The 24,488-nt window shown below is 42.1% G+C and overlaps 1 protein-coding gene across 4 annotated transcripts in view; it reads right to left on the bottom strand.

Moving 5' to 3' along the window:
- The window catches only part of PCMTD1 (protein-L-isoaspartate (D-aspartate) O-methyltransferase domain containing 1), a 129,417-nt gene that overhangs the window by 17,819 nt on the left and 87,110 nt on the right, over window positions 1-24,488 (bottom strand). For 2 of the 4 annotated variants that reach the window (XM_033933693.1, XM_033933692.1), the window contains exons 4-5: window positions 14,296-14,398; window positions 4,169-4,340 (exon numbers count right to left, since the gene is read on the bottom strand). In XM_033933693.1, coding sequence (XP_033789584.1) covers window positions 4,169-4,340; window positions 14,296-14,398 — 275 coding nt within the window. Of the gene's footprint in view, window positions 1-4,168; window positions 4,341-14,295; window positions 14,399-22,231; window positions 22,254-22,773; window positions 22,803-24,488 lie in introns of those variants that run through there. The other 2 variants (XM_033933695.1, XM_033933694.1) reach the window with 2 other exon arrangements.

Here is a 24,488-nt window from a genome sequence, read left to right as displayed (position 1 = left end):
GCAAATACTAATTAAGTTGGCTGATTTAAATATATCAAAAGATAAATTTGAAAATAAAGCAAACTATCAAATATTGCACCTGGGAAAATATGCAACCCCGGATAGACAACATATGACTTTATAGAGCATGGAATACTTAGCTTTAATCCGGAGTCCAGGGCAACAAGTAACTGGATATAATGAAAAATGTAGTAAACGCTCAGCTTTGCTATGTGCTGCTTCGCTCTCAAGTTGGCCTGGCTCCGGATTAAAGCTAAGTATTCCATGCTCTATAAAGTCATAAGTTATCTATCCGGGGTTACATATTTTCCTAGGTGCAATATTTGATAGTTTTCTTTATTTTCATTTTTGGAGGTATTATTGATTTTAATATGAAATTTAACTATAACGCTACTCCCCCTCCTTTTCTTCCTACCCTGTCTTTCCTGAACAGATTATAGCCCGGTATAACTACATCCCAGTCATGGTTCTCTGTAAACACCACTATATCCAACTCATCTTCTTCCATCACAGCTTCTAGATCCTGAATCTTGTTTCCAATACTTTGAGCATTAGTATATATTGCTTTCCAGACATTGCCCCCTTTTCCCATCTGTGAAGAGGTATTCAGTGATTTACTTACCTGAGGGCTTATACTCACCTGGGGGCTTTGATCACCCTGCCTCATCATTTGTAATTTAAAGCCCTCTTCAGTAGATTAGCCAGCCGGCTGCCAAAGACATTTCTTCCCTTGATAGATGCACACCATCCCTACTCAGCAGCCCTTGGAAAATCTGGAAACTTTTTTAAAAATTGGTGTCACGTTGGCCACCCTCCAGTCTTCTTGTACTATGCTTGTTTTTAAAGAAAAATTACAAATGACTAAAAATAGCTCTGTAAGTTCATTTTTAAATTCTATCAGCACTCTGGGATGTACTGTACATACTTGAATATAAACCGGGATTTTGGGCCAAAAAATTGGCCCAAAAATGGGGGTCCTGGTTTATATTCAAGCCAACACCCCCTCTCAGAATTTTTCAGGCTGAGGCTGCCGCCAGGCTCTGTCCCCTCCTCCTTGCCCCATCCTCAAACCTCTGCTGATCTCTGGTGGAGGCGCAGCGGGCAGGAGCAAGCTTTCCAAACTCCTGCCCCGCTGCTACCCGGCTGCCACAGATCGAGTTTCTTTGGCTTCTGAGCAGCACGAGCAGGAGCACAATTTGGTGCTGCTGCTCAGCGTTGAGCAGCTTCCTTCGTGGGAACCAGTAAGAAAGTCATTCAGCATTGAGCAGCAGCACCAAATCGTGCTCCTGCTCGTGCAGCTCAGCCGAAGAAACTCGATTTGCGCAGCCGCTTAGCAGCGGGGTAGAAGTTCGGAAAGCTTGCTCATGCCTGCTGTACCTCCACAAGGAAGGGTGCTGGGTGCAGTGCCTGAAAGGGGAGGGAGGGAATGGGGCTGGGTGCACATGGCAGGGCACTTAAATATTAAGCCACCCGACATATTTGAGTTGACAATTTTTCTTCCTTTTGGGGGGGGAAGAGGGTCTCGACTTATATTCAGATCGACTTATATTCGAGTATATACCATCCGGTCCAGGCAATTTGCTATTGTTCAATTTGTCAAAAAACTGTCGCATTACATTATCCAGTGTTACGGAGATTTGTACGAGTTTCTCTGATTCATCTGAATTGAATACAATTTCTGGCACCTGTTTCTTCCCCACAACTTCTGCAGTGAAGTACATTTGCATTATGATTGTTGCATGCAATGCAATAATGTCACAGCATCATCTGCATAAGGAATTATTTGGGTTTTTTAACGACTGTCATATGACATTTGGTCTATTATACTTAAATAATTATTTGATTTTAAATCACATCAACATAGTTTTTTAATGTTTTCAGAAAAGACATTTAACTTTTTTTCTTTTTGCCCCAATTACATCTGTTCCACATTTAGAAGGTTATTTGTTTATCTCTTTATGTTCTTTAATACAGTTTTCAATACAGCAACATTTTTTAATGCTTCCTCTTCATTTAAAACAGAATTATTTTATGTCCATGCATGCTTTGGATTTTGAAGGTTTCAATCATTAACAACTCATATTGTAGGCTCTATCAGGCAAGGACTTTCTCTTGTGTGTTTAATGGACAGTGCTGCGTGCATCTGGTACAGCTACATAAATAATAAATTGTTATTGGGTAGGTTTCCTTTTAACACGTCACATTTTATTTATTGAACAGATGAATATAATTATATTGATTTGTATGTTTTAATAAGACAAGACTTTTTTTTAGATATATCAGTGATAGGAAGAAATGCAAAAGTGGCACTGTGAGACTCAAATGTGAAGGGGAGGAATATGTAAAAGCTGATAAAGAAAAGGTTGAATTGCTTAACAAATATTTCTATTCTGTGTTCACAACTGAAATGCTGGGAGTGGGACCACAAAAGACAAACATGAATATGGATGGAGGAGGAGTAGGCCCTGATCGATTTTCAGAGGGTTGTGTTCGTGAGGAGTTAGTTAAAATAAAGGTAGACAAGCGATAGGGCCAGATGGTGTACATCCGAGGGTGCTGAAGGAACTTAGGGAAGTTCTGGTAGCAATGCTGACTGACTTTTTCAATGGTTCTCTAGAGTTGGGAGTGGTACTCAAGGACTGGAGAAAGGTGGATGTGGTCCTTCTACACAAAAGTGGAAGTAAGGAAGAAGTAGGGAATTACAGGCCAGTAAGTCTGATTTCTGTGGTAAGTAAATTAATAGAAATGCTTTTAAAAGAGAGAATGGTGACTTTCTGGAATCCGGTGGATTACAGGACTGGAGGCAACATGGATTCACTAGAGGTAGGTCTTGTCAGACAAATCTGATCAATTTATTTGACTGGGTGACCAGAGAATTGGATAGAGGGAGTGCGCTAGATGTGGTGTATTTAGATTTTAGCAAAGCCTTTGACAGTGTTCCACATAGACGTCTAAAAAATAAACTGAGTGCCCTAGGGATGGGTCCCAAAGTGATGGACTGGGTCAAGAACTGGAGGAGTGGAAGACGACGGAGGGTAGTGGTCAATGGAGATTGCTCTAAGGAAAGAGATGTTACCAGTGGTGTGCCTCAAGGTTCTGATCTTGAGTCTGTTCTTTTTAACATTTTTATAAATGATATTGCTGCAGGGCTGTCAGATAATATTTGCCTCTTTGTGGATGATACCAAAATCTGCAATAGAGTAGACACCCCGGATGGGGTGAACAACATGAAGAAAGACCTAGCAAAGCTTGAAGAGTGATCTGAAATTTGGCAGCTAAAATGGAATGCTAAGAAATGGAACATTTTAGGGGGAGAAGAATTTATGTGCATGACAGAAGAGCAGGACTTGAGTGTAATTGTATGTGATGATCTTAAGGTGGCCAAACAGGTTGAAAAGGTGATGGCAAAATCTGCCTCTGGTGAGACGTCATTTAGAATATTGTGTACAATTCTGGAGACTGTACCTTCAAAAAGATATAAAAAGGACAGAGTTGGTCCAGAGGAAGGCTACTAAAATAGTGTGTGGTCTTCGTCATAAGGCATATGAGGACAGACTTAAAGGTCTCAATATGTATACTTTAGAGGAAAAACAAGTGAGGGGAGATATGATAGAGACGTTTAAATACCTACATGGCATAAATGTGCCCGAGTTTTGTCTCTTTCTTTTGAAAGGAAGCTTTGGAATGAGAGGGCATAGGATGAAGTTAAGAGGTGATAGGCTCAGGAGTAATCTAAGGAAATACTTTTTTACAGAAAGGGTGGTAGATATGTGGAAAAGTCTCACAGAGGAAGTAGTGGAGAAAGACTATGTCTGAATTCAAGAATGCGTGGGACAGGCATGTGGGATATCTTAAATAGAGGAAGAGATTATGGTTACTGCGGACAGACAGACTAGATGGGTCATTTGGCTTTTTATCTGCCATCATGTTTCTATAATGGTTATTTTTTGCATTTATTTACACCAATATATTCACATATTGATTTTAGTGGATTACAAATAATACTATGTTACATATTTCTTTTATGTCTATATTATATATTGTTATTTTAGACCCCTCAGGCAGGCGTTTTTTATGCCAAAACATGGCTCTTGTCAGTTACCATCATGACAACCTATCTATAACAAAATATTTCTTATATAAAAATAAATGGGAAGGTTCAGATCACCTGATCTTCTATTGGCATAACTAGAATGCCACCAACTTTCAATAAAATTTTCATGTAGTTCTCATGGTCTTTTTGAACACCAGCTCCACAATAAATCCGGTCATATTGATGACTATCTGATGCTATCTCCAGGCAGTTACCAACCACATAGGCAGGTTCACAAAGTTCAAACCTAACAAAAGAAAACAAAATTAAATTAAGTTGTTTTCAAACAAAAAGGATATTCCAATAATTAAACAAAATTAAATTCCTTTGCTGTTGCAACATTTAAAAAAAAAAAAAAACTTGAGTAAATTAATGTTGAATTATACAAACACAGAAAACCCTTTGAGTGAAATAGGTATTTTTAGGATCCTGTTTAGTAAAGCATGGAAAGGTTTTAGCACTTAAACACATTATCAACTTTGAATACATTGTAAGAGGGTAATTATAAAGTGGCAGCTAGTTTTAAGCATGAACACTGCTAGAGGGCTAGATGCATTAAAGTCAGCGATCGTCGCTAAACCTGTTTCCACAGCTTTAGCGATGATCGCTTTTACCGACCCGATTCAAAAAATGGCTCATTGCTAGTTTTTCCCCTCGATCGCCAATTTTCTGATCAGGCCAAGCAAATTAGCTAAAACCACATGCAAAATAGTCAAGCGTCCGATGCACTAACACCGCTTGGCTATGAAAAAAAAAACAAAAACCAAAAAACCAGGGGTTTTAGTTATCGTAAAAAAAACTACAGGTCTGCCTGTTGTTTTTTTTTTTTTTCTTCAATGGCACAGATATATTGCGTGTATTACACTCTCACACCGATCAATTGGACGAGAGAGACTTGAACCTCCATGTGAATCATTTGCATGCAATCTTTTTGGTACAGTGGTGCCTCGCATAACGAACGCCTCGCACAGCGAACGCTGCACACAACGAACTTCATGTCTTGATTCGTACAACGAACTTCGTTTCACACAATGAAGTCGCCCGAGCTGCGTTACTCACTGCGCTTAACTGCCCTCTCTCACAGCCCTTCGCCTGGCTCCCTGTGCAGTGGCGGACCGTCGGCTCGCCTCCTTTTATGGAGGGGCCCGGCGCCTACTGCTGATGCGTTGGGGGGGGGCGGAGCTACTCTCGCCACTTCCCCGATGCTAGAAAAAACAAAAATGAAAAGTTAAGTCCCAGTTTCTGCCCTCTCTCACTGTATACAGTTGTTCTTTTAAGATAAACTCAATATTTTTTATATACTGTACTGTATATCATGGCTTCTAAAAAAAGCAGGAAGGTGATTTCTGTTGAAATGAAACGGGAAATAATTAGAAGGAGTGAATGTGGGGTAAAACAGTGTGACCTCGTCACAGAGTTTGGCCTCAGAAAGACCACCATTTTGACAAATAAGGATGCAATCAAATCAGCCAAAGTAGCCAAAGGAGTATCAAAACTATTTCATGAAAAACATATGTCTTCAATCCACGAGGAAATGGAGAGGCTATTAGCAATTTGGATTAAGGACAGGCAGGTGAAAGGTGACGTAACAACCCAAGATATTATCTGTCACAAAGCCAAGAGAATTTATGACGATCTATAGAAAAACGTCCCTGGAAGTAGCAGCAATCAAGCTAATGAAGAAGAATTCAAAGCCAGCAGGGGGTGGTTTTTTAGATTTAAGAAAAGGTGTGGAATCCACAGCGTTACTATGCATGGTGAGGCTGGCAGTGCTGACAAGAAAGAAGCAGAAAAGTTATCTATTAACTTTCAAAAATGTATTAAGGATGAAGGATACTGCCCACAACAAGTGTTCAATGCCGATGAAATGGGCCTTTTCTGGAAAAGAATGCCGAGCAGAACCTTCATTACAAAAGAGGAGAAGAAATTGCCAGGACACAAAGCCATGAAGGACAGACTTACCCTTATGTTTTCGTCTAATGCCAGCGGAGACCTCAAGATCAAACCTCTATTGGTTTATCACTCTGAAAATCCAAGAATTTTCAAGAAAAATAACGTTATTAAGTCCAAACTGCCCGTCCATTGGAAGTCCAATCAAAAAGCCTGGGTGACCCAAGTTATCTTCAACGAATGGATTCTGGAAACCTTTGCTCCTGCCGTGAAGAAATTCTTGCTGGAAAAAGAACTGCCGCTCAAAGCCCTTCTGATACTTGACAATGCCCCTGCTCACCCAAAAGACCTAGAGGAAATATTGCAGGAAAATTATCCTTTTATCAAGGTGCAGTATTTGCCACCAAACACCACATCCATTATTCAGCCAATGGATCAGCAAGTTATTGCGAACTTTAAAAAACTCTACACTAGAGCCCTCTTTAATAAGGTGTTTGAAGAATGCGAGTTTGGTGGAGACAATATGACTGTCCAAAAGTTTTGGAAGGAGAAATTTGATGTCCTTATGGCAATACGACTTATACAGAAGGCCTGGGAAGAAGTGTCACAAAGGATCCTAATTTCTGCTTGGAAGATGCTTGTGCCTTCGTGGACCCAGGAAGAAGCAGTAGTTGATGACACAGAAGTGGTGAAGGACATCATCACAGTGGCCCAAAGGTTGGAATTAGAGGTAGAGGAAGAGGATGTAGAGGAGCTTATTGAGGAACACGAAGAAGAGCTGACAACTGAAGAGCTCCAAGCACTTCTGGTCCAGCAACAGGACAATGCTCAAAGGGAAGCGTTATCTGATAACGAGGAGCAACAATCAAAAAATCGACCAATCCCAACTGCTGACATCAAGAACATCCTGGTCAAATGGAAAGCAGTTCAGGAGTTTACCAATGCCCACTATCCGGATTCAGCTGAAGCAAACAGGATCAACGATCTTTATTCCGATACTCTTGTCCGTTATTTCCGGCAGATGTTGGAGAAAAGAGAAAAACAAACGACTTTGGACAGGTTTTTCATGAAACCATCGGCTAAAAAGCAGAAAATGGATGAAGATGTGCAAGATTTGGTAGACTCTACTTAGTCTGTCTTAAAATTTAAAAAATGTGTGTTTGTTTAAAAAAACATTATGTTTTTAGATGTATCTAAATAAAAATAATAACAAAAAATTTATCTTTTTTTATGTCATCTTAGCATATTATATGCTACAGAACGAATTATTTTTTTTAACATGTATTGTTATGGGAAAACGCGTTTCACATAACGAACTTTTCGCATAACAAACTTGCTCCTGGAACGAATTAAGTTCGTTGTGTGAGGCACCACTGTACTTTATGTTTTCTTATGTTTAAAGACTGTTGTTAGGGATATGGGAGGAAGGGATATTTGATCTGAATGAGACTTTGATGGAATATTAAGAGCTCCTTTTACGAAGGTGCGGTACCGGATTAACGTGCGTAATACCGCGCGCTAAACCGCCGGCCGCACTAGCTGCTACCGCCTCCTCTTGAGCAGGCGGTAGTTTTTTGGCCAGCGCGGGGGTTAGAGCATGATGAAAAGTCGCGCGCGTTAAACCCGCTAGCGCAGCTTTGTAAAAGGAGCCCTAAGTGATGTTAAAGTGTAAAATGGTTTTTATTTTATATCGCACTTGTAAGTTTTTAAAAAAATAAATAAAAAATTTATTTAAGAAAAACAAAACTTTTACTCATATGATTTCTTAAAAGTAGTTGTTCTTGAATCATTTTTTTATGCTGAGTCTAGTGACTTCCATTTATGCCTATCACATCAGGTTTTTAACACAAAATAAGAAGTTATGTTTTCAAGAATTTAACTACTGTAAGCACAAATGTATTCAAACACATGAGGTCAATTTTTATTATAAACACATTTTAAAAATACTGTAAAGAACTGCCTTAATTTATTTCTTGACTACCCTGTAACAAAACAAAAAGCAAACAGTGTTCCATTAATTTTCAGACCTTCTCCTGTTTGACTTCCTTGCAGATCCTTGAAGATCTTGACTGTCCCTCTTCAGCATCCAACAGTAGTCGACCATCATAGTTTCATTCTAACTCTCCATCTCCTTAATATTTTGGTGAAAATGTTCACCTTTCTCTTCACTATAATGTCCCAGATTTTCCGGAAAGTGGTTGATATGGGAATGTAGACAGTGAACGTTTACACTCATATTACAACCCAACTTCTTGAATTGTTCCAACATTGTTTCAACAATGGCCCTGTAATTAGGATCTTTGTTATTCCCTAGAAAGTTTTCAGTAACAGTTCGGAAGGCAGTCCATGTATCTTTTTCTCTTTTATCCATTGTTTTATCAAAATCTTTATCCTTCATCAGTTTCTTTATTTGAGGACCAACAAAAATTCCAGCTTTCAATTTTTCTTGTGTGATGAAGGGAAATTTAAGCAGGGCCCATTCAAGAGAAGTGGTGAGGGGGGTGGGGGGAATGTTGATCATGGAGTGGTAGGGAGAGGGAGCAGATGGGAAGAAAGAAAGAAAGACAGTGCCTGATGGTGCCCATGTTTAATTGCTCTCCACCCTGAATGAGATGATTAGAAAGATAAAATCAGCAAACAAGGTTAAGATAAATTTTATTTTTGGCTTAGTAAAAGGGGGGGGGGTGGTAAAAGGGACTTAATATACTAGTTTTCTGTGGGACAATCAAATTGAAATGTAAATTCTCAAAACTGATGTATCTACTATCTATATATTGCACGATATAGGAGAAAATATAAGGAGGCGCTTAATGCAGTTAATCATGCAATTAAATTTTTAATCAATGTACAGCCCTAGTTCTTTATAATACTGTAGTTTCTATCATTTTTCCCAGCAATGTCGACAGGCTTACTTGTCTCCAATTTCACCCCAGAGCCTTTTTTTAAAAAACTTGAATTACATCGTCGATCTTCCAATCTTCAGGTACCATAATTTTAATGACAGGTTATCATTAATTTCATTTTTGAGTTCTGACAGTACTCTGGGATGCATACTATCTGGTGCAGGTAATTTACTGATCTTTAAATTATCGTATTGGCTTATTATATCTTCCAAGTTCACTGAGATATTGTTTCAGTTCCTCTGTATCATCACTCTTAAAACACCAGTAAAGAATGAAGCAAAGACTTCATTTAGTCATCATTATGACCCTAGCCTCCCTGATTGCCCCTTTTATTCCTTATCTACTGGTTCCACCAACTTCCTCACAGGTTTTCTACTTTTAATGTAGTCGAAAATGTTTTTATTATGAGTTTGCCTCTATGGCAGGCTCTTTTCAAATTCTCTTTACACGTTTTTCATCACTGCTTTGCATCTAACTTACCAGTGTTTATGCTGCTTCCTGTTATATTCTTGCAGATCTATCAGTTGTTCCCTTTGATTCTAAATAGCTCTCCCTTGACCTTTTAACCATGTTGGCTGTCTCTTGGCCTTCTTTCTGTCTTTTTAATGTATGGACTATATCTTGGTCTGGGCTTCCATGCCTGATTTGAACTCCTAACCTTTGCAGCTACTCCTTTCAGCTCTTTTTTTAAGCATTCCCCTCATTGTATTGTAGATTTTCTTCATATCCTCATTCAAGTTATTAACATAAAAATCATTTTATGATCACTATTGCCCAGCAGACCCAAAACTGTTACTTCTTGCACTAATTAGAACTAGGCTAGCTTCCCCTCTTTTCAGTTCCTGAAACAGATTCTCCATTAAGCAGTCCTTTATTTTATCTAGAAACTTTACCTCCCTAGCATCTGTTGACACATTTATCCAGACAATACTAAGGTAAATAAAATCATCCATTAGTTTTGCCAATTTTACTAACTTCCCAATTTCTCTTAACATTTCTGGCCAAGCAAACAATAGCATAGCCCTACCAGTATTCTCTTTCCCTTCACACAAGGAATTTATATCCATAAAGATTCCAAGTTTCTCTTTCCTCCTGAATTTTTATTCTGTTTTGACTCAAATCCCTTTAACATATAGTGCCATCTCCCTCCAATTCAAGCCACCCTTTCATTGTGATATAATTTGCACCCCAAAAATGTACCCTTTGATTATCCTCCTTCTAATAGATCTCAGTTGTCTACCTCTTCATTTAATATACACTCTATCTTTCAGGCTTCTAGATTTGTATACAGATTTGTATATTTGTGTTTAATTAGCTAAGCAAACTACAGACTTTTTTGTGACTATCACTAAGTAAAATTTTATTATGCATATTATACTTTTGGCTTATGCACTAAGAATTTTTAAATGCAAAAGTTAGTGCATAACCCCTATAATATATAAATAACTAGAGAAGTAAAAGGAAAGCAAAGCAATCATATCAAAGATATCATCATGATCATGGTTACAATGGAACATTTAGGGGTCCTTTTATCAAGCTGTGGTAAGGGTTTAACGCACGTAATACCACGCGTTAAACTGCCTGCCGCACTAGCCGCTAACGCCTGCATTGAGCAGGCATTAGTTTTTTAGTCGGCCGCGGGGGTTAGCGCGTGATCAAATGTCCGACACGCTATCCCCACTAGCGCGGCTTGCTAAAAGGAGCCCTTAGCGGTCCTTTTACTAAGGTGAGCTAACTGATGTGGAGGGGCATAATAGGCCCTAAACACTGAAAGTAGAAGCAGGGAAAATGTCCATTCTCAAAAAAAACGTCCAAAAGGAGGTTTTAAAAAAATAATGACCTGCCTCTACGTTCAGCTGTTTAAACACCCAGACCACCACTACGTCTATACTTACAACATATAATAAACCAATAAAAAGCCTAAGTTCCAAACACCCAAAGCCAAGCCTTTTAGGCGAAGGAGGAGCCAGTCCTTCGCCTAAAAGCTAGATTCTGTAACCGGTATCTGTCAAAAACAACACAGGTTACAGAATCCACACACCCCCTCCCCCCCTCCAGCAACGATCACGGCAGGAGAGATGGCTAATCTCCCCTGCCACGATAGTGATACCACGAAGTGTTGCCAAACACGGCACTTGGGATCGCTATCGCAGCAGGAGAGATAGCCAATCTCTCCTGCCGCAATCCACCCCCCCCGACAAGATCGGGCAGGAGGGAGATCAACCCCTCCTACCCTGATGTAGCCCCGTGATCGGCTGGGGCAGGAGGGAGCCCAACCTATCCTGCCCAGATGCAGCCCCGCGATCGTCTGGGGCAGGAAGGAACCCAACCCCTCCTGCCCTGCGACCCCCCTCCCGACACGATATGGGCAGGAGGGAGCCCAACCCCTCTTGCCCGGTGACCCCCCCTGACACAACATGGGCAGAGAAAGTCCACTCCTCCTGCCCCAGTGACCCCCCCCTACCCCCCACCAAGATACGGGCAGGAGGGATCCCAGGCCCTCCTGTCCACGATGCACCCCCCCCGAACGCCTCCCCCGAACCCACGATCACCCCCCTGAACCCTTTCCACCCACTGACCCTGTGACACCTCCCCCGAGACCCCCCTTACCTTAAAAAAGTTGGACGGACCGGCGGGTCCCAAGCCCGTCCGTCCGGCAGACCCGCCATCCTCAGAATCGTGGGCCTTAGGGCCTGATTGGCTTGAGGCACCTGGGCCAATCAGGCCCTAAGACCCGCCATTCTGAGGATGGCGGGTCTGCCAGACGGACGGGCTTGGGACCCGTCCGTCCAACTTTTTGTTTTTGTTTATTTATATTTTTCACAAATTGTTAAACAACAATTTAAAGAAATTAACAATTGAATTAAGAAACAATTAACAATTGAAATAAGAAACAATAATTCCACATATATGACTAATTTAGAGTCCACAAAATAAGGAGAGAGAGACCATCACCTCCAAGGGAAGTTGGTTCTGAGGAATAACTCGTAGCTAATCACATTACAGAGTGTAGTTGGATTTAACAAACTGCCTGGCTGAGGGACTCCATGGGAGAATCTGGAGCTCTAGAAGCTGTCTTGCCCTCTAAGAAGAAATTTAATTGATCAGGATCATAAAATATATATCTAACATTCTGATAGGTAACACAGCATTTACAGGGAAAACGTAACTGAAAAGTTGCTCCCAAACTCAAAGTTAACTGACGATAAGCCAAGAATTCCTTCCGTCTGGCTTGCATCCATTTTGACACATCTGGAAATACTGAAACTTTGAAACCATGAAATTCCGCATTATCAGTCTTATAGAAAAGATGAAGAACTGCCTCTTTATCCTGAAGAAAAACGAAGGTTACCAGTAAAGTTGCTCTAATAGTTATTTCTTCTTGTATTGATGTTCCCAACATACCAGTGAGATCCAAGTCTCCTGGCATGATTCCTTTGCCTTTATCTTCTTTGGGAATATTCAAGTAGTATAACTTTTGCAACGGTGGCATATTATTTTCAGGAAATTTCAACACTAATTTTAAGAAGGAATTAAATAAATCTCTCGGTGTTTGAAATTTGGAGACCGGGAAGTTTAATAGTCTAAGATTTAAATTTCTGTTTGCATTTTCCAAATTTTCCATTTTTCTAATAAGCAAAGACTTTTCCTTCAGTTGTGAATTAATGGAAACCTTCACTTCTGCCATTGATTTTTCCAGGTTGCCCATTCTATTGGACTGTTTTTGGAATTTCTCTTCCAAAGCTTTTAAATGAATACTAGTACTCTGTACTGAGGAAACAAATTGGGAGCATACCTTATGTACTGATTCGAGTCCACTCCAAATTGCTTCCATGTTGATAACCTCGGGTCTTATTAAAGGAGGAGGTATAGATATTCCAGGGATTGCCCCAATGGTTCCCAGCTCCTCCTTCACTGCTTCCTCGCAGGTTACTGCTCCTCCGTTCTCTAATGTCGACTGCAAAGGAGTCGACAAGCCATGGACTGCTTCCAGGGTCAAGGATAAAATCTGCAGTGCCAACAGAGACATCATCTCCTGCGCCTCCTGCACTACCGACGGCGTCCCCGGCATCCTCCCGGGTCATGGAGGAACTCCAGGCCCCAATGGGCTAAGCGAAACCTCGCTCTCCAGGACCAAGGACTGCCCACTTCGGTCTGCGGATGAGCCCGATCCAACCGGGGTGGCGTATGCTGTAATTGCCACTTGCCTCATCAACGAAGTACCAATGAGGCTGGAAGAACGCCCCTCTGTTTGCCCCTGCGCTTGGGCATGATGAAATATAAAAAAATATTAGCTGAAATAAAGATTGCCAACAAAGTGCAGGAGCAGCCTTCAGACACGACTCACTCCGGTAAAGGGGGTATCACGGGTTTGGCGGGGGTTCAGGGGGCATTCGGGAGGGTGCATCATGGGCAGGAGGGCCTGGGATCTCTACTGCCCATATCTTAGTGGGGGGGTAGGGGGTTCACCTGGGCAGAAGGGGTTGGGCTCCCTCCTGCCCAGATCAGATCGGCGGGGTGTGGGTTCCGTCGGGGCAAGAGGGGTTGGGCTCCCTCCTGCCCATATCGGATCGGCGGGGTGGGGTGGTTGCCGGGTCAGGAGGGCCTGGAATCCCTCCTGCCCCGATCATGTTGGGGGGTCTTGGGTCGCCGGGGCAGGAGGGGTTGGGCTCTTTCCTGCCCAATCCGATTGGGGGAGTGGATCGCGGCAGGAGAGATTGGGCATTTCGGGGGCAGGGGGTGGCCGATTGCCATCGCGGCAGGGGAGATGAGCCATCTCTCCTGCCGCGATGTTGCGGAGGGGGTGGGCAGGTTGCCGGGGCCGCTGAGGTCATCGCGGCAGCTGCGATCAGCTCAGCGGCCCCTTTTTTGGCACTTATACCTGTTTTGACTTGGTCTAAGTCAAAACATATAAGTGCCGACTAGGCGACCTGCCTAAACTTTTGGTTATACCTGCTGTACGACCCACCTCCCACCCTTTCCCCTCCTCTAAAAATGCCTCTTTTCGCTCTATGCGTTTAGAGGCAGGGGAAAGGCCTAAGCTGGTTTTAGATACATCTAAAACCAGCTTTGGTTATGGGTACTTGGACGATCACGCTTTTTGATCGTCCAAGTACCCATTTAGGCCACTTTGTAGACTTTTTTTTTAAATTATTATGAGCCCCATAGCGCGCACTAAATGCTAAGATGCCCATAGGAATATAATGGATGTCCCCACGCTGGTTGTGATTTCTCCAATGCCTCTTCTTGCCATTGTTCTATAGCATTTTGAGGCCTTGTTTCTTCTTTTTTGGTTCTTTAGCATTTAGTGCACACTAATCTTTAGCGCACGCTAAATCGATTAGCGTACCTTAATAAAAGGACCCCTCAATATCACTATTGCTAATAAACTTAGAATTTTATACTTACTTATCAAAGCTATCACTGTTTTTGATGAAATTCTCAAGTTTTTCTTTGGCATATTCCACTACATCTGAATGAAGCTCAATGCCATGATTTATTCCAAATGGACCTGCATTAAAAGAAGCAACTGTTGCCTTTAAAGTGTAAGAAAATAACTCTTTTCTGGTCATGTAACAGCATATAGAGCAGGGATTTCAAATCCCTCCTTGAGGGCCGCAATCCAGTCAGGTTTTCAGGATTTCCCCAATGAATATGCATTGAAAGCAGTGCATGTACATAGATCTCATGCATATTCATTGGGGAAATCCTGAAAACCCGACTGGACTGCGGCCCTCAAGGAGGGACTTTGAGACCCCTGATACAGAGCATAATTTCCCAAACTGTGGCATCCTTTTGGGGTTTGTGACCTGGGTTTGATGTCTTGACTTGGGTAGGTCCTCCATAAAACATCACTACCTAGGGTGTGTCACATTTTCTGTGGCAATGCAAATGAAGTTGCAGCCACAGAAAAATTGTTAAGCGCTGACTTAAGGGTCATTCACTAACATTAGCAAGTACACCAACTTGTTATCACTTATCTGCCACAGGATTCATTCTACTACACAATGGGCCTTATGCATATTACACATGATAATAGCATTAGTAGTACTATAATCTTGTTTCAGTGGCATTTGGTTCTTGAGAGTTTTCTACAAGACACAAGAAGTTTTAACCTAATGTGTTTTCCTCCCTACTATTCTCTAATAATTGTAGTTCTGCTTTAAACCATATTGATATATTGTATTGTGATTTTACTTTTTATTTTAGTTTGATTTATTTTTAGATTGTAAGCTGCCCAGAAGTTTCTTACCCTTGGCGCGGGATAGTAAGATATGAATAAACTTGGAAAATAGGGGGGGAGCCGGCGTGCTATGGAAGATGGCCGCCTGAATTGGAGTCTCTCCCCTTTCAACCTCTATATTTATTTTGGAGATGACAGAGTGACATTTTCCTTTATTTTCTACTCTTAATCTATTGATTTTATCTTATTTTGATTTTGTGGAGATTGAAACAGCGGTCCGAACATTCCTGCGAGCCATGAACACATGGCAATGGTCTTGGGACCTAGTGACTCGTGCATGATGTGATCCGCTCTTTCAATGCTGGATAAACACATTGGGGGTGTATGTGACACATCAAGGAGCCGGAGACTTGCTGGGAGGCGGGCTATCCATGGCGAGGGTACTGGAGCCATGATATCTTGTTGAAAAGAAGCTGCAATGGGATCCTGAATTTTTCTGCTCAGCGACAATGGCTGGCTGGTGAGTCTCGCTGCATTCACCTCTGCTTCATTCTCCCAACGGAGGTTACTCTGAACATATGAGCCTGGTGGTGAATCACTTATGAGCTAAGGGAGCGATTCCCAGTGAAAGTACAGCTTGTGAGACACTTCAGCAAATACTGATCTGGTGAATATATTGATTACAAGATGAAAGGAACTAAGATCTAGACCACATGGTATGGTGGCATTGATACTATCGGTGTGTTGGCTTGGCAGATAAATTGTGCAGAATTTGTGCCCTATTTGTGATGAGCTACAGAATGCCGGATTAGCAGCCTAATAACTGGGGTATTTGGTAGCAGTGCATTTCAGCTGGCATTGGTTTGAAATCTAGGAGGAAGGGCTGTGGCTCATTGGTTGAGCTGCTGCCTCTTCACCCAGAGATTATGAGATCAAATTCCAGTGCTGCTCCTTGTGAACTGGGCAAGTCACTTAATCCTCCAGTGCCCAGCGTTTTGAATGTCAGCTCTGAAATGCCAAAGCAACAAAAAAGTGGTATACAAGTTCCCATTCCCTTTGTGCACACAACAGACCCAGCGGCAGTCATCATGACAGATCTTTTGTGAGCCCCTTGACCTGAAAAAATTGTCTCGTGGATGATGATCGGAGTCTGAATTCTTAAACTGATCTGGCTGACTGATCTATACAGTGGTTTTTGATTTGCACATTGAGGGAGAGAACATGCTCTGAACTGTCATTACAATACTGCTGTCCACGTATCCTGCGCTCTTTATAAATACTGAAAGAAGAGTATCTTCACCCCCCCCTTTTTTTTTTCTCTTTTGAATGAATGTGAAGCTTTTTTTTTGGATGTGTGTATGAACATGTGCTTGCGAGTATACTGACACTGGAGACAGTATTTTGCTTTCTTTTGGGGCCATATATTGCTCTCATTATTTAGTTCTTTCTAGGATACTGTCTATGTGATTGTGAATCTGTGCATTTGCTACAATAAGTTGTTATATTTTTTTTATTTTGTATTTTGACATTGTTTTGTCTAGTTTTTAAATTCAGGTATCTTACATTCTCTTTGGAGTATATCTATGAGTGTTACACTAAGCAATTTAGCTAGAGTCACCATGTATTTTTTTTTCCCTCATACAAAACTGATACACTAAATTATTCAGGCTCAATATATTATATCACATTTACTGCTAGCGGCTGCCATGTGGCAACAGCCCCGAAGCCCTTTAAATCTCTATGGGCTTCGGGGCCATTGTCAGTAGCCTATTGATTTCAATTATAATAACAAAAATGGCTCAAAAGTCTACCTACGCGTAAGCATTAACCAAACTTTCTTGCAGTCAGAAGTTAGCAGAGAATACATGATTGAGCTCATTCCAAGAACAAACTACAGTACTTCACAATCTCCTCTGCCCTCACAAGATACTTCTGTTACTAAAACAGATTTCCAGTGCAATAGGTGAGACATTCTAGACCAGTGTCTTGCAAACTTTTTGGAGCCAGGGCACAATAAATCTAGTACATTAGATAGATTGTGAGCCCACCGGAACAGACAAGGAAAATGCTTGAGTACCTGAATAAATTCATGTCAACTGTTCTGAGCTCCCTTGGGAGAACGGTATAGAAAATTGAATAAATAAAATTAATAATTAGTGTTCCCGGCTCGAGACACCCAGAAGTACATGATGACGTCAGTGCACTGACATCAGCTCATGCGCAAAGGCCCTTCAAATAGGCCTAGCGCCAAGAGAAAGACCCACGCTGGAGAGAAGGGCCAGCAGAGAAAAGAGGTGTTGGCGTTGGGTGATTTTTTACAGGACGTGCCTCTCTTCGCAAGAGACATGTCCTGTAGACAGTCATCCGGTGCCGGCACCTCTCCTCTTCCCCAGTGTACCACAGCACACCAGAAATCTCAAACCGCAGCACACAGTTTGCGATACACTGTTCTAGACCATAGAGTTATTTCTCCATACACACATGAGCTACACAAGAAATCCACTCTGGCTTTTTCATTCTGCCTCCAGTGCACTTCACAGGCTAGTTTAGCGCCCTCTAGCACTCTTTTCTTCTGCACACATGACTGGAGCTGTATGTGGTCTGCTATCCTCAGTTTCTTATTTTTAATTCAAAGTAGTTTCGTCCATGACTAGGTGGTTTGTATGTATGGCAGAAACTAACTAAGGGATATCAGCCTTGAAAAAAACCCTTCGGGTGAAACATGTGGGCATGAGAGTCCCTGCAAGTTAGACCACTTATACAAACAAATTGAAAAAACGAAAAAAAGAAAAATATGAACAAACGCTAAGTTATAATTATATCTTTATGATAAAGTTTGTGAGTAAAGATATAACAAAAAGACCCGATGAGGAGTTGGCACCTGAATCCATATTCTATGAGAGTATTTTGAGTATTCTGGTGGTACCGCTGAGGGTCTGGGATCTATTGAAAAGCATTTCATAATACAAGGATAAATGTGAGCATATAGAGGTGATTTATATATTATATTACCTCTCTTGGATATTTGTAGTATTACGTTCTCACAAAAAATCTTTTTACAGTAAATCAGTAGTGCAGTAGATCAATTGATTACCTTCACAGAAGCAGGTGCTAACATGCTCAGCTAGCCTGTCGGGGTGGCCACCTTTGCTTTCGGGGCTTAGTTCTGCGGTTTCGTTGGTCAGTCGTGAGACAGACCCTCCGCAGCCTAAGAAGCGCAAGTCTGAGTCACCTAAGGGTGACTCTATGCCCCAGGGTCCAGGTACCTTCTCAGAGTTCATGAGCTTTTGTGGTCCGAGCTTCAATCCAGGGGTCTGGCTACTGGGTGCTCTTCTGTTCACCCTGCTATGTCTCTGAGCGATGGAATGTCCTTGGGGGTCTCCACCCATTCCTACTGTTCCTCTTTCCCAGCCTGTCCAGGGGGCTCCAGCGACTGATCCGGACCTCGCTGATCACTTGTTTGATAGTGCTGAACTGCTCAAATTGGGAGATCTGGCCTTTGGGACTGGATCTGCAGATCCTTTTGTGGCTCCGGATCCTGGAGATGATCCGACAGTTGTGTGCTTGGTTAAGTTTGTGGTGCTGCCTGATCTGATTGCTGAATCTTTACAGGAATTGAGCTTGGCTATCCAGTCTGCTTTTTCCAATTCTTCTCCCTGGCTTTGCAGCATACGTTTGTAATCTGCAACCTTTCCCTGGCATCTGGATATGAGCTTCATGGTCACGGAGCAGTTGACTCTCCAGAAGGTCCTTTGCAGAGTGCTAGGGCTATGTCATGTTTATATCCACTGGCACAGGAGTATGAGCAGCTTTTGGGGCAGCCCAGGTGACCCAGCGCATCTCTCTCCCTGGTGAAGGAGGAGTAGTGATGAAGAATATGCAGGACTGCCGGGTGGATGTGGTTCTCAGGAAAGTTTTCAAAACTGCTACTTTAGGCATCAAGGCTGCTATGGCAATGGCCTTTGTGGCACGTGCCTGTCTAGCTAGACTATGTACGTTGGAGATGGATGCGGTGGAACCTCCTCCTCAGCTGCTAATGGCTGGGATGGACTACATGGTGGATGGCTTATAGGACCTGTTGAATGTGCTAGCAAAGGTGTCTGCGCATTCGATTTTGGCCCACCGAATTCTCTGGGTCCGGCAGTGGACTGGTGATTCCAATTCCAAGGCAACACTGGCTCGGCTGCCTTTTAAGGGGCAGTTGTTGTTTGGAAAGGGTCTGGATGACCTCATGAATTTGGTGATGGACCATCACCCGAAGACCCTGCAGGACAATAGAGCAAGATCCAAGGGTTCTGGGTGTCCTACTTTTCGTGGCTCCCATTCAAATTTCATAACTACAGACAATATTCTCTTTCCTCATCGCAGAGATTTTCTCAAAGTTCCCAGCGTTGGTATGTGGGCTACAGACGTTCTCAGCCTGTCTCCGCTGCCCGACCTGCCCACAAGACTAAATGATGCCAGGGAACCGAGAACCCCTCTGAAGATAGGGGATCGGCTCTCGGAATTTCTGCTTGCCTGGATGTGTATTACAGCAGACCAGTGGGTCTTGGAAATTGTTCGATCAGGCTACAAGCTGAAATTTGCCCAGTCCCTGTCAGATTGGTTCGTGACTTCTCCAGCCAGGACAAAGCGCACAGAGTCCAGGCTACTGGCCATTCGAGAAAGAATTGCAGAGGACTCTGGAGGGACAGGCGGTTCAGGTCTTTTCTGACAATGTTACAGCAATAGCCTATGTCAATCGTCAGGGAGGAACCAAGAGCTTTCTCTTGGCTCAGGAGGTCTACCTTCTTTTCCAATAGGCAGAATGTCTTCCCTTAGCGCTGACGGCAGAGCATGTGGCCGGAGTGGACAATGTTCAAGCAGACTTCCTCAGCCGTCAAACTCTGGATCCAGGCTAGTGGACCCTTACGCAGCAGGTGTTTTGGGTGATCGTGAGATACTGGGGTAGTCCCACCTCAACCTCATGGCCACGGCGAGAAACAAGAAGGCACCACAATTCTTCAGTCGCAGATCCAAGCCCTGAAGTAAGGGGATCACTGCACTCGTGCAACCGTGTCCTCCAGATGTTATTTTATACATATTTCTGCCCTGGTCGAGGATTGGCCAGGTTCTTCGGAGGACTGTGTCTCATCCTGGCAGTGTTTTGATGGCTCCTGACTGGCCTCAAAGACCGTAGTATGCAGATCTGATGCAACTGCATGTGGGATGCAGTCTGCGCCTGAGTGTCTATTCAGACCTGCTCACTCAGGATCCGGTAGCCATGGAAGATTTGGGTTGCTTTGCTCTTATGGCTTGGCTCTTGAGCACACGGCCTAACATAAGGGCTATTTGGAGCTTGTGATAGATACGCATCTCAAGTCTAAGAAGTCATTCACGATGTCAGCCTACACTAAGGCTTGGAAGTCCTTCCAACACTGGTGTGACCAGGAACAGGTGGACCCTTATTCAGCTCCAAAGTCAAGGGTCCTTGCCTTTCTCCAAGCTGGTCTGGATAAAGACCTTGTGGTGGCATCTCTACGAGTTCAGGTGGCCAGTCTGTCCTGTTTTCATTCCTGGAATAGTCGGTTTTCTTTGGTGTTGCACCCAGATGTTGCTCGGTTTTTAAAGAGGGCTCTTCAGGTCTGGCCACCCATTAAGAATCTGTTCTTGGCCTGGGATCTTAATGTGGTACCATCTGGCCTGGCCAGAGCTCCTTTTGAGCCTCTTCGGGATGCTTCTCTCCTAGACTTAACACTCAAGACTGTTTTTCTAGTCGCCATCACTTCTGCCCATAGGGTTTCCAAATTGCAGGTGTTGTCTTGGCGAGACCCTTTTCTCCGAATTTCTGGGACTGGAGTTTCCCTGCGGAGAGTTCTTTCCTTTTTGCCGAAAGTGGCTTTGGCTTTCCATGTCAATCAGGAGGTGTGTTTACCTGTTTTTCAGCCGATGGGTTCCAAACCTCAGGATCGACTGCTGAAAGAGTTAGACGTGCACAGAGTACTCCTACGTTATTTGAAGATCACTACAGAGGTGTTTCTGCTGACTCATTCTCTTAAGGAAGGTGCTCCAATTTCTAAGGCCATGATCTCCAGGTGGATCCGTAGAGCCAATTCGTCCACTTACATTCTTGTGGGGAAACAGTCCCCTGTTTCTGTTAAGGCGCATTATACCAGAAGTGTAGCTTCTTCATGGGCCGAAGCGATTTGCAGGGCGGTGATATGGTCTTCTCTTCACATGTTTGCCAAGTTCTACAGAATGGATGTTGCTGCAAGACAGGACTCGGCCTTCAGGTCCTCAGTCTTTCGGGCTGGCGCAGCAAGCTCACCATAGTTTTTTAGGGGGACTGCTTTTGTACATTCCTATGGTCTAGAATAGTGGTATTCAACCCAGTCCTTAGGGACCACCTGGCTAGTCGGGTTTTCAAAGTGTATGTGGCTATCTAACCCAACTGGCCATGTGGTCCCTGAGGACTGGGTTGAATACCACTGGTCTAGAATGTCTCACCTATTGCACTGGAAAAAGAGATTATGTACTTACTCTGGTAAGCTCTTTTCCAGTACATAGGTGAGACATTCTAGAACCCCTGCCCTGAACTTGTTGTGCCTGCTTTCAGATTGCAGATTCAGATTTCAGTCTATTTCTGTTTCTCCAGTCTGTTTCATGGAGACTGGTCAGCCCTTTGGGGTTGGGAAGAATTTGTAAATATGTTCAATCTGTTGTGGGAGTAGTTTCTGAGCTCTTTCGAAGCCTATGTTGTCAGTTTACTTGATTTGAACAGAACAATAGTTTAGCCTATTGTTACAAGTGCCTCTACTTCACTGATGGGAGTGTACTCTAAGCTTAGGTACTAACTACTATAGGGCGTTAAACTAGCCAGTGAAGTACACTAGAGGCAGAGTGAAAAAGCCAGAGTGGATTTGTTCTGCAGCTCATGTGAGTATGGGGGAAATAACCCTATGGTCTAGAACAGGGATCTCAAAGTCCCTCCTTGAGGGCCGCAATCCAATCGGGTTTTCAGGATTTCCCCAATGAATATGCATGAGATCTATGTGCATGCACTGCTTTCAATGCATATTCATTGGGGAAATTCTGAAAACCTGACTGGATTGCAGCCCTCAAGGAGGGACTTTGAGATCCCTGGTCTAGAATGACTCACCTATCTACTGGAAAAGAGCTTACCAGGGTGAGTACATAATCTCTTTTTCCTGGAATTGTTAGGAGAAATCAAATCCTTCAGAATGGATATCACTTCAGCTATTAAAGACATAAAAGCAGAACTTAGATTCTAGATGAAAGAGTAACTCAAAACAAAATAAATATTGGAAAACAAATTGATGCTGTAGCTCTATGTCAAAATAAATTTAAAAATCTAGAAAAGATTAACAAAGAAGTTAATGAAAAGCAAAATGAAATAGAAAACAGGCAGAGAAGATGTAACATACGTGTATTAGGTGTTCCTGAAAGAGACAATGAAAATTTATAGGAATTAGTTTTAGAATTATATAAACAATGTGTTCTGAATTCAGACACCTCCTTGATCAAAATAGACAGAATTCGCTGGATTGCGACTTTTTTGTCAAAAGCTGCAAATTATCCTTGAATGATCATAGTGTGTTTTCATTACTTTCAAGATAAACAGACTCTTATGAACCACATTAGAAACAAGGATTCCATTAGCTTTCAGGGGGTCAATATAAAGATTTTTTGGGATCACAACATACTTTACAATGTAGAAAAGATATTCATCCTTTAACTCAGTTACTCAGGCACAAAGGAATTAAATACAGGTGGTATTTTCCCTTTGCCCTGGTATTTAGTTGGCAGGGTCATCTTCAACATTTAAAAGGCTCTGAAGAACAAAAGACATTGGATGGATGTTATTAATGGAACGAAGATAACTGAAAATTCTACCTCCAGACTTGAGAATAATAGTTGACAGCTTAATATTCCCAAACAATGCAAAACTCACAAAGATAGAAGAAGACCTCTCCAAAGATCAAGTAGAGGACTCCACTGTTATTCTGGATACCTTAGCACCTGTATAACTTCTGACCCATATAACTTCTGAACCCACTCATCAGCAGAAGATTTTCTATCGATAAATCTCACTTAAACTGATGACTGGTTTTTAAACAAAATTTCACTTGCAGACTTGAGGATAATGGTTGGCAACTTAATTCTCCCAAATGATACAAAATTTAAAACGATAGAAGATTTATCTCCAGCGATCAAGTTGATGACTCCACATAACTTCTGCACCCGGATGATATTTTTAAGTAATGTTAAATATGCATGGCATATATGCTTTAATCTTTTCTCTTGTTCTAACTGGTTGGCTTGGGGAAGGAGAGAAGAATTCTCCAATCCTATAACATCCGTCACTCCCTTGGGCAATTAGAGTCAGTGTTATTTTCAGTATGACTTATAAATGTCATATCTATTTCATAATTCATTTGCTCTACCTGACATTACCATGTTCTATAATGTTTAATTGTTTTCTAATTACCATTCTACGATTTTTCATGAGAGACAAAATATACTGGCTTCAAGTACTCATTCACAGTCCAGTAGAGGAATATATTCATATTTTATTGAGTGCCTCAATTGTCCATTGATGATTAAATTTCATGGAATATTAATGGTCTAAATCATCCAATTAAGAGAAAGAGAGTTTTAATAGCCTTTAAAAAAATTCATGCCTCTTATTATTTTTCTACAGGAGACACATTTAACAGATATTGAACATGAAAAGTTGCAAACAAAATGAGTTGATCAGATATATTCACTAAGTCCACAAGAGTAGCTATTTTAATTTCTAATTCTTGTACATTTACAGTAGAAAATGTTGTTAAAGATTTAGAAGGGAGATATCTTATCATAATTGGTAGAATACAGGATACATATATCACATTAGCTAATATAAAAGCATCTAATAACAACTCACTATCTTTCTTTCTACATTTTTTCATACCCTTAACCTTTCACTGAAAAGGCTTTTGTGCCATGGAGGAGACTTTAATTCTATTCTATCAAATTTAGATAAATCCAAATCTCCTTATAAATCTAACCCAACTAATAAGTTCATTTTAAAAAAATCTTCAAGAATTGACCCTTAAAGACATTTCAGCCCTGATTCTGCAAAGTGTGTCCCGAATGTAGGCAGCTGTAGGCATCCTACAGCTGTCTAATCAGCCAATTGGGAAGCACGTTTTCTAAAAAAAATGCTCCCCAGGCAGGTCGCCTATATTGAAGGCGCCTCCGGGAGCCTAGGTGGCCCTATGCGTCTCCCTAGCAGAGTGGGAGATGCTTACTATGTAGGCTAGCAAAATGCTGGCCTACATAGTAAGTAGATGCGGCCGCTAAACTTAATTGCGGCAAGGGATCTCCCGGCTGCGATTAGTATAGCGGCTGCAGCTGCCCCGCCAGTTTCCCCAAC

This window comes from Geotrypetes seraphini, chromosome 2 (assembly GCF_902459505.1).
Source record: "Geotrypetes seraphini chromosome 2, aGeoSer1.1, whole genome shotgun sequence".
In the NCBI taxonomy this organism is placed as follows: domain Eukaryota; kingdom Metazoa; phylum Chordata; class Amphibia; order Gymnophiona; family Dermophiidae; genus Geotrypetes; species Geotrypetes seraphini.
The sequence above is the reverse complement of the archived record's forward strand: the minus strand, read 5'-3'. Positions and strand labels throughout refer to the sequence as shown.